This window comes from Juglans microcarpa x Juglans regia, chromosome 1S (genome assembly GCF_004785595.1).
Source record: "Juglans microcarpa x Juglans regia isolate MS1-56 chromosome 1S, Jm3101_v1.0, whole genome shotgun sequence".
Classification (NCBI taxonomy): Eukaryota; Viridiplantae; Streptophyta; class Magnoliopsida; order Fagales; family Juglandaceae; genus Juglans; species Juglans microcarpa x Juglans regia.
The window spans coordinates 26008009-26019291 of record NC_054595.1 but is presented as its reverse complement, the minus strand read 5'-3'; the positions used below and the strand labels follow the sequence as shown (position 1 = coordinate 26019291).

The 11283-nt window shown below is 29.8% G+C and overlaps 1 protein-coding gene across 1 annotated transcript; it reads right to left on the bottom strand.

Moving 5' to 3' along the window:
- Positions 1-574: 574 nt before the first annotated feature.
- LOC121247756 (pyridoxal 5'-phosphate synthase-like subunit PDX1.2) lies at positions 575-1755 on the bottom strand. The gene has a single exon (XM_041146189.1). The coding sequence runs from the start codon at positions 1533-1535 to the stop codon at positions 621-623; it is 915 nt and encodes a 304-aa protein (XP_041002123.1). The 5' UTR covers positions 1536-1755; the 3' UTR covers positions 575-620.
- Between the last annotated feature and the right edge of the window lie 9528 nt (positions 1756-11283).

Sequence of the window (11283 nt, the reverse complement as noted above, 5' to 3'; positions counted from 1 at the left end):
CCCATGGTTAGTACTTTATTTGCATGCTAAAGTTATAACTAGAGATGACAGAGTAGGAAAATAAAAAAAAAATACATGGCAACAGGAATAGGCAATCGAACACAACGCATATGCATGAATTTTGTCGAGTACAATGTATTTCCACAAACATAACAATATCCATTTTAAGAAACATAATCATATCATAACGATGCATTATAAGTACGGGAATTTTGGCACCAACTAATACGGATTCTCCTCTCAAACTGAATTATACAAACCACTTAATGGTAAACAACAACTGGGTTCTTCATCCAGAAGTGACTATTTGATTTATTGTGCAGATGCAAGTTGTCACATTATTGTTCTCGAGATTTCACGAATTTATTCAAGTTCCTTTTCTGTACTCCCACAAAATCAGATTCAACACGTACCAAATTGAGATCAGATTTATGGTAAAATGAGCACAATGACGAGACGGAACACTTATATAGTCTTATACCATCTACATTATCATGTTGAAGAAGAAGAAAAGAAGAGTCCCATAAGTTCAACAACAACCTAATTTAACCTAAACACAACCTTATGCCTAATAACAGATACGAGACAGACATTCCAGACTTCCAGTGATTCTTGAACCATTAAGCACCTTCATTTGCAAACTGTTCGATCCTGTCCTCGCCGAGATTCAGACCAGCCATGCAATCCTCCAACCCGCAGCTAGTCTCCACCAGCACATGTGGATCATTATAGTGCCTAACAGCTTGGATTATACCTCTGACACGCTTATAAGGGTCCGAATGCTCGAAAATCTCCGACCCTACGAACACGCCGTCGCAGCCCAATTGCATCATGAACGCCGCATCCGCTGGAGTCACGATTCCTCCGGCCGCAAATTGCACCACTGGCAGCCTGCCCATTTGCTTGGTTTGCGCCACGAGATCATACGGCGCCGCTATCTTCTTCGAAAAGGCGAATACTTCATCTTCATCCATGTTATTCAAAATCCTTACCTCACCCATTATTGTTCTCAAGTTCTTCACAGTCTTTGCAATATTTCCAGATCCTGATAAATCCCCTTGAGTCCTAATCATCGCTGCCCCTTCTCTTATTCTCCTTAACACTTCCCCAAGATTCTGACACCCACAAACAAATGGGCAGCGAAAGTTATGCTTGTTAATGAAGTTTTCCTCGTCTGCAAGAGCAAGAGCTTCGCTCTCGTCGATGTAATCGACCCCAATGGATTCGAGGATCTGGGCTTCGACGAAATGACCGACACGGACTCTGGCCATTACAGGGATCGAGACGGAGCGTTTGATTTCCTTGATCAGGGACGGGTCGGGCATGCGGGAAATACCTCGGTGGAGAGGCTCCGATACAATAAGACAGCAAGCGCCGGCTTCTTCGGCGATCTTGGCTTGATCGGCGTTTGTGACTTCGAGAATGGCCCCGCCGCGCAGCATCTGAGTTAGTCCAGCTTTGAGCGAAAATGGGTTCTTCTTGGAGTCAGTGATGGCGCTGCTGTTGTAGACCGTGACGGCGCCGTCTTCAGCCATTGCACTATTGCTTGTGAATTTGTCTGGACGAAGCAGAAACCAAAGAGGACGTTAACCGATATGATGCAAAACACTCGCTGCAGCTGAATTGCTCGGAGGAGAATCTATATTGGAATGGGGGATGGAATGTTGGTCTTCGAGTGATTTCGAGAAGTTACGGTGAGATGAGTCGGTCGCTTACCAAAAGCGCAGAAACTTCTGGATTCCTTCCCAACATTAGAAAAAAACAAAAATGTACTATCACCGACAGTTGGGTCCGATTGGTTTATATATATATACTAGTAAAGGATAAACACGTGCATTGCACGTGTGCCCAATTACAAAAATATGAAAAGTATTTTTAAGAATAAAAATTTTTTGTAAAAATATGTAATAATAAAAAATAGATTAATATATATATCATTATGAAATGTAGTAGTTTTGTCTATGTTTTAAGACTTTCTTATTGATCATAAAAAATATCACATATATTATCTGCAGAATATCTATCACTATAACATAAAAATTTTCACAAACACAATTACAGCTACATATTTTTCTATTGCAAATCCAAAAGCAACTATTGAAGTTGATCTGTTATCACTATACATTTCTAAATAAACTTATATCTTGATTATGAAGTCTCTATTTTTTTCTACTATAACATAAAACGTTCTAATTTTTTTCATATTCAGTTGTTTTATCCCAATTTTTACATGACATGTAATAAAATAGTTGATATAATAAAATTTAAGTATATGCACAATCTAAAATCTAAAACACAAACACGAGATTTATCAAAATATTATTCTTCAAAAAGTAAGCACGACAAAATATCTTAAATTTTTTGTTTCACTCTTTTATCTAAATTCTAATATTCATCTTGATTATGATGATATTTAAAATTCTCTATATCATCCAGTATCTATATGATAACTTAGTCAATTGTCTTAAGGTGTTCCAAGATGGAGGTATTGGGTGAGCTTATAATCATCTTAGGCACGATCTTTTTCGGAGGAGTTGCTGTCATTTTGTATTTTTCCATCAGGATTTTATAATCCTGTTATATCTTTTACTATTCCGGATGAGAAATGGTAGCAAAAATTATCACAGTGAGATTTCGAAAAATCTTAACAAGTAAACAACTAACGTACCACCGATATTTTAGGTATATAAAAGTAAATACAAATAAATATAGACATGTATGCATGACATAAAGCTTTGAGTACGCATCATGGACTTTTCTTATAAAAATAATATTTCTCATCTTATTTTTAAACCACTTTTTTTTCTTTTTTGCATCTATAAATGGACAGATTTATGTCTATAGTTTTAGAATTTTTTTTATTGTTTACAATATATATTATATACATGATTTGCATAACGTTTATAATTATAATATAACGGCTTATAAGAATCAAGTCATAACTTTGAGATGTATGCGGTCGATTTTTATAATCATCGAGCATTCTAGCGTAGGTATCAAAATAGTTGAATGGGCTTTGTTCTTGGTTTTCACCGTGCCTATTCACACCAGAGTTTGACAGGTTGGTTGAATGGATAGACACATACATTTTTTATTTTAGATGTAAAGTGTATTTTGAAGTGTATGATATGGCTACATAGCCATTAATTCAGTCAACCTCTCAAACTCTGGTGTGAATAGGCACGAAGACTAGGAGCAAAACTCATTTAGCTGCTCTGATACCTACGTTAGGATGTTCGGTGATTATAAAAGTTGACTGTATACATGTCAAAGTTGTGATTTGGTTCTTGTAAATCATTGTATCATAGTCAAAATTCTTTGTAATAAGTAACATTCAATTTTTTTTTTAAATCTTTAAACTACTTTTTCTTTTCTTATATTTTTCAACTCAAGTACTGCTAGAGCCACCGCTAGTAGCTCTCGCTGGCTCTAGCATGTGTTTTTTTATACGTTTTTTTCAATTATTTTTTACAGAGACTTTTTTCATACTTTTAAATATTTTAAAAAAATAAAATAAATTTATAACATTATTGAAAAACACTTCCTTAGTCATAAAGTAAAAAAAAAATCATTAAAAAATAATTCATTAATGACAAAATAAAATAAGAAATTATTTCTTATTTTATTTTCGTCATTAAGAAAGTATTTTTTAATAGTATTGTGACTTTTTTTTATTTTTTTAAAATATTTAAAATTGTTAAAAAAATCTATATAAAAAAAGAACTAAAAAAAAAACGCATAAAAAAACACGTGCGAGCCAACGGTAGCTCCCAGCCCGTGTTCATAAGTAAAAAGAAAAGCGACGACGTTTTCAGAAAAAGAAACCTTAACTCTACGACGAGCACTATAAATCCATCCTTACGAAACCAGCAGCCCATTCCGCCTCCTTCTAGATTCTTCTTCCCCCCCCCCCCCCCCCCCCCCCCCCCCCCTTTCTGCATTCATACCCTAATATCATTCTCACAACCACTCGACTTCTCTCTCTCTTTCTCTTTCTCTCTTCCATTCTTTCTTGTTTTTAGAATCTTCAAACATCTATCTTCTAGAATCTTCCTCCCCGTCCTCTCTCTTTCTTGTTTTCTCTCCTCTGCTAGTGCCTCCAAAAGCCAACTACCGAGAGCCAACACCTGCACGAAGAACCCAAGAGGGTCTCTGTTTTTAGCAAACGTAAAAATCTGGCTGTAAGCATCTCATTTTCTCTATTATTTGTCTGTTTTCTTCTATTGCTGATCTGTAGGGAAACAAACGCATGTTGTTCATTTTCCATAGATCCAAGATGATGCATAATTTTTAACTCATTTTATTTCTGTTTTTTTTTCCCTCACAGATTTGAACAGATCTTTATATATTTCAAGCTATCGTGTTTAGATCTGAGTGTTTTATTTTATTTTTTTCAATTAATGTTTATTTTTTCTTTTTCTTTCACTCTGGTCTTCTTTGTTATCTCTCTTTTGTTTGTTGTTTCTTCTATCGTGGATCTACAGGTAAATGAACGCATGTTGTATGTTTCTATTGCTTTTTTTTTTTCCCTAAGATCTCAACAGATCTTCATATATTTGAAGATAACGTGTTCATATTTCAATGTTCTTATTTTTTTTCCCTCTAGTTTGATCTTTATTTTTTATTTTTATTTGTCCTTTGATTGGTTTGTTTTTTCTTCTATTGTGGATCTGTAGGTAAATGAATGGATGTTGTCCGTTTCTGTTGGTGCCTTTTTTTTCCCTTATAGATTTCAACAGATTTTCACATATTTGAAGAGATCGTGTTCATATATTAATCTTGTTATTTTTTTCCCTTCTTGGTTGATTTCTATTTTTTTTTTGTTCTGGTTTTTCCATTGCAGTTTTTTTTTATAACTTTACAGAACTTTTTTTTTTCAGATCTGTGATTTTTTTATTCTTATTTTTGCCTATGTAAATTTCTGGTTAGTACCTTCTTTGCTTCGTTATACATTTTCTTCTATCATTTTTGTTCATCTATCGAGCATATCTGTTTGGCTGTGATCAGGACGTTCTGTGGAACTTCTGGGTTTGAAAAAGTTTCTTTCGATACTTATTGATCCCGTTTCTGCACACATATATTTTTACAATATTGCCAATTTTACATATATATTGCATATTTCGGTACCTGAATTTTATTCAGTTTAACAATTTGTTCTATACCTACTCATTTCAATTTTATTCCTTCGTCATGCATGTTTGTTTTGTTATGAATCACCTAAATATTTTTAGATGTAATTATTGAGTTTGAAAATATTAAAGTTCAAAATATATGGCAACTCTGTTTAGATAATATATTTTTTTTAGCTGTAATTTTTATTTTTTACGTTATTATTTCTACTTTTAATTTTTTTAATTGCAATTTCTACTTTCTTTGTCACGTATATGTTTATTCTGTTATTAATTTACGTTATTATTTTTTAGATTGTAAAGTATTGGATCTGACTATCCAAGCTAAAATTTTTTAACATGCATGTGTATGAACTATTTTATGAAGGCATGGAGAAATTCATATTTAACTGAGAACAAAAGTAAACGGAAGTGTATGAAGTTGATTATATTTTATCAAAGCATAGAAAATTTCACGTTTAACTAAAAAAAAAAAAATCATGTTATTTGGACGTATAGTTATTCATTTATCTGTTTTCCTAGAGAATTTAATAGATCTTCATAGATCTCAGCAGGTATTCTCTAGATCTGAACAATTGTGTTTTTCTTTTATTTTTTTTCATTGTACTTTATTTTTTATTTTTCTAAATAATTTTGTTGTCGCTTGATATCCTTATATGTATATTATCGTTTGTCTTTTTATTTTATTTCTTATAGTAAGACTTTTATTTATTCATTTATAACAATTAATTATTGCATATAAATAAAAAAACTGAATAAATGGTTAGAAATATTCAATCCAAAAGAAAAACATAAAAAAGTACGTGTAAAAGTCAAGAGCTCGAAGGCAAATTTAGAACTAAATTTGTGAATGTAATAAGGAGAGGACTGAGTTTTATAGAAAGCGACAAGCGGTGGAAGCGGTTGTATAAAAAATAAAATAATCATAAAAGATAACAACAAAAGACTGAAATTCGGAAAGACCCTAATAAAAGCAAGGGCAAAAGCGTAAAGAACATAAAAATTACTGATCTTATACCGAGCGGTATGCGGTGGAATTTTAATCTAGAATAAACATGCAACATCTTAGGCATCTTACCATCTCAAAAAAATTATATTTACTTCAAACCAGTCAGTGCAAGCGGTGAGAGAAAAAATAACTGGAAAAAAAAAATTAAAACCAGACGGTAGGAAATGTAATCTAGAATAAACACGCAACATGTTAGGGCATTCTAGCCAAATAGCTTAATTTTAAATTTAAAACCAGTCGATGCAGAATCCAGAACCTAAGACAAATCAAGGACATTGCAGAAAAATAAATAGAAAATGGAGGGCAAAATGGAAAAGAAATGTGAAAAGAAGGATAAAATACATTCTAGAACCGGCGCCACATTGTAGGGGTATTTTTGTAAAAAAAAAAATTGATTTGATGCATAAAACCATTTGGTGCAGAAGCCAAAGATACAAACGGAAAACAAATGGAAAATGGAGGGTAAAAATTGGAAAAAAAACGAACGCAAGACATCAAACATTGGAAAATGAATTGTAAGATAGGATAAAATAGGAACAAAAAGTGGACGACACCTGCTTATTAGCACTTATTATATATAAGATATATACAAATATATATATATTTTAATAATTAAGAAAGTGTTTTTTTTAATAATATTATGATTTTTTTTAAAAAAATATGTTTACGAATATAAAAAAAAAATGAATAACAAAATAAAATGAAAAAAAGATTTTTTTCTCTTATCGGACCCGTCTCGTCCTAGCACAGCTCTTACAACAAAAATGGTTAATGAGATGAAAGTAGTCAAAATGTCAGCTATAGTATTTATCAAAATTTTATCAATTAAATTAATAATTTATTATTATTTTGTAACCAAACAACTAGAGATTTTATTACTTTTTCAGGATTATTTTTTTTCACCAAACAACTAGAGATTTTCTCTTAATACTGTAGCAACATCATTTAATTTCCTTAGAATTATTTCATCCAATCTAATCCTATTTTTTTCTTTATCCATTCAAAATAATTTAAGTAAAATATTAATTATTTCATCCAACTAAACAATTGAAAATATGATTATTTCATTTGACCAATAATTTAATTAAAATAAATGAAACAAACCTTATGTTATTAAATCTAAAACTATCGAAAAAGTGCATGTTATAAATTATGAGAATTAACACAACAAATATTTTATTTGATTAAAAATTAAAATATAACCGTTAGATCATAAGCATTTGATGAAAATAAATTAGATAATAAATAAAAAATAATTTATAATAAATAAAAATTTATTATTATATATAATTTAGATGGTTAATCTAATATAGAATTAAGTTTTGAGTGGGAGAGATAAAATATTAAAAGTGTGATGTTAGACAAATTTTAACTAATGGAATGGAAAAGCCTGATACTAATTAATGCTCTTAAAATAATAAAATGAAGGCATCTTACATGTTTGTAAGCACGTACCCTGGCTTGCCCGCTTCTAAAAAATTACATGTTTGAGTAGGAATCTAGGAGGTCCTTTGGTGTTAATATAATATATTAAATATATAAATAATACTATATATAATTGTGGAGTGTGCAAGTACTGTGTAATCACTTTAAAAAAGAGTAGAGTCTACTATTAAAAAATTAATTTTATTTTCATGTGAGTCTTGTATTTATTCACTTTTTTTAAAGTGATTGCGCGACGCTTTGACACTTACGACTGTGACTATCATTTCTCTTAAAGTAAATATCTTTGCTTAATTATATGTATCAATGAATTCATTATTTAAACCAGATTCATCTAGGTCCTCTATAAGTAGTATACCTATAAAACCAGATTCTATTAATCAAGAAGATTATATGAAGACATTTATAAGCCTAACACATCTCATAAAACCGATTCTACAATAAAAGATTGTTCATTTCTTATAAATATGGCCAATATATTGTTCAAATATAATGTGAGATTATTCCTCAACACCCTCACAAGTCAGTATTTTTCCTGGTCCTTGTCAAGTGGTAAATAGTGTGGACCCTCATTCGTCCTATAGCGGGCTCTGATATCATAAAGAAATTCATGAACCTAACTTATATCATAAAACTGGTTCAACAAAAGATAATTGATTATTACTTATAAACGTGTCTAATACATTTTCAACAGGCAATGTGAGATTATTACTTAACAACTTCCCTCACGTGTAGGTCAATATTTTTTCTGGTCTTTGTCACGGAGTAAGTAGTGTGGGCTCCCATTTGTCCTGTGACAGGCTCTGATATTATAAAAAAATTCACAAGCCCAACTCATCTCATAAAACCGGTTCTATAAGAGATAATTGTTCATTCTTTATAAACATGTCCAATACCTTATCTATAGACAATATGAGATTATTTTTCAACATTATAATATATTAAATATAGAAATAAATTAACAAGACTGAACAAATCCTCGTGTCCTACAAAATCAATCAGATACGCAAGAAACGTACTCTCTTAAAAAAAAATGTTATTTCTTACTAATTATTCGATTAAAACTACAGAAAAATTGTTAGCTTAAACAACGATTATGAATAACTACAAATGTTGGCTAAATATGTTATTAAACAGCATATAGAGCAAAAATATTATTTCATACACGTTAGATTAGTGGACTAAATGCTTTTACATGTATCACTTTGTTTAAGAGATAAACGTCATTATAAGTTTCATAATTCATTACTTAATTGGTATAGTAGAATCAAGTCTATACTAAGACTCTGTTTATTTTAATTGTTGTCCTAATTATTCTTTTTCATTACGTGACACTAATATTCTACATGCATTATTGTTAAATGTTAAAACTAATAGTTATCATATGATGAAATGGTCACATTATTTACCCGCAGTTTACAAAATTCATTATAAACTCATGAAAACTATACTGGAACCGCAAATTCTTATTAACAGCCCTAAATCATGGATAAAAATATTAAACTATGCGTTCAATAACAAATTACAATAAAAATATGTCATAAATCTGAATGTAATTCATGTATTTAATTTCAACTATCCTTATTTTTTTTTAAATATTCTCTTATACGAAGAACATAACTACTCTTTTATTATAAGCTCAAGATAATCATGATAGTATTACGTGCACAATTATAAATTTAATATAAAATATTCATTTATCTCTTAGGTTCCGTTTAGATAGTAAAAATATTTTATTTCATCCAATCTCATCATTCCAATTTTTTTAAAATTTTTACGCAAAATATAATAGACAATTCAACTCACTACAAGAAAAATGAGCATTTGTGACGGATTATTTACGACGAGAATGACTATTTATGACGAAAACAGACTTATTTTAGCAGGAAATAATCATTTTCGTGAGAAATAACTGGCCACAAATAAACAGTTTTCTTGTAGTAATTTTTTTAAATCTCAAAATAATAATATTAATAAATAATATTTTATTCAATTTTTAACTTTTATCTCAACTCACTATATAAACGGTACCTTAATGTTTTTATTTAACTAAATAAAAAATATTCCGATTTTTCAATCGTCCATATTGAACACAGTGATTAAAACTTTAATATATGCAAATTCTATCATATTTTCATTTAATAAACAAAAAAAACTCATTTTTCAAACACAGTTTAACAAAGAATCAGAATTTTTAATGAGTAATGATATACACACAACAAATTATATAACACATTGTATAACAATATTATAAAAGAGGGATATTTTTGTAAAATTATGTTACTTTTATAAGATATTTTATAAAAATACCCCTCATTTAATACATTGTTGTATAATATGTTGTATAAAATATTATGTGTAAATCATTTTCCATTTTTAATTATTTGGAATTAGCTCAAACGGGTTGAAATTGGCTAGAATTGATTGAAGAAATATATTATGTGAGCGATTAAAAAATGCACTAAAATCAATTCAAGTTTTGATTGAATTAAACTATTTTCTCTAGCTATGCTAGCTTAGCCCTCTCTGAATTAAGTAACAATAGGGTTCAATTTATTGAGACTAAACTCTCTTTCATTTCTATATTATTTGAGAAAAACTACATTTGGTACCACCAAATTTCTATCATTTTTCTATTTATATCATAAACCACAAAAACTGAAAATTGGCACTATAAATTATGAAATGTCAATAATTCGAATTACTAGTTCAAGACATGGTTGTAGATATTAATGCATCACATGTATTATTTTTCATCAATCTTAATGATGATAAATCTTTTTTTTTTCTTTTAAGTAGCGTTAGATTTAGTCTTAGGGTGTATAAGCTTCGTGCACTTTATTTAAAAAAAAGTGAGGTCTATTATTGAAATTTAATTTCTTTTATGTAGGTATCAAATTTATTTATTTATTTTTATTTTTTTAAAATTTATACACTGTAAATAACATTTAGATCTCGTTTGTTTTCAGAGATGAGATGTGATGAGTTGAGATTAAAGTTAAAAAGTTGAATAAAATATTCTTATAATATTTTTTTTAATATTTTTTAGTTTGAGATTTGAAAAAATTAAATTATTTATTTTATTTTGTGTAAAAATTTAATAAAATTATAATAATAAAATGAAAAGTTTCGAAAGTTTAAGATATTAGTCTTAAAAGTAAACCAGCAAACCAGGCCGACTTCTAATCAAATCGTGATATAAAAGCATTGGGGAATGACAATCATAGGAACTCCAAGTCCATAGACGCCAATGGGCCAAGAAGTTCACCAAACAGTACCGTAAATGGCGAGCCCGGAAGTGCTATTAAAATTGAAAAGGAATGTTACTCATCGTCTCAATTATCATTATTTTTTTATTATCTCATTATGTGATATTAAATGATAGATTTATAAGTGTAATATAATAAATAATTTTTAATCATTTAATATTACATTATAGAATGATGAAAGGATGATAAAAATTACGATAATAAATATATTTTTTCAAAATTGAAAACCCGGAGAGAATATATTACTTGCGTATGCCCGGTAAAAGAAAAGAGAATAAAAAAGTTTCGAATGGAAAGGGTCCTAACAAAAACCTACACGTCGTTTTTCTATCCATCTAGCAACACCCCTACTTGAATGTGTACACGTGTGTAACTCTCCTTGCACGAGCTACGTAGCTCGTCCGTCGTCGCCTTCCAAACTCAAAAAAATTCA

Excerpts from the sequence above, each read along its gene's own strand:
- LOC121247756 (XM_041146189.1), bottom strand. The coding sequence starts at position 1,535 with ATGGCTGAAGACGGCGCCGTCACGGTCTACAACAGCAGCGCCATCACT.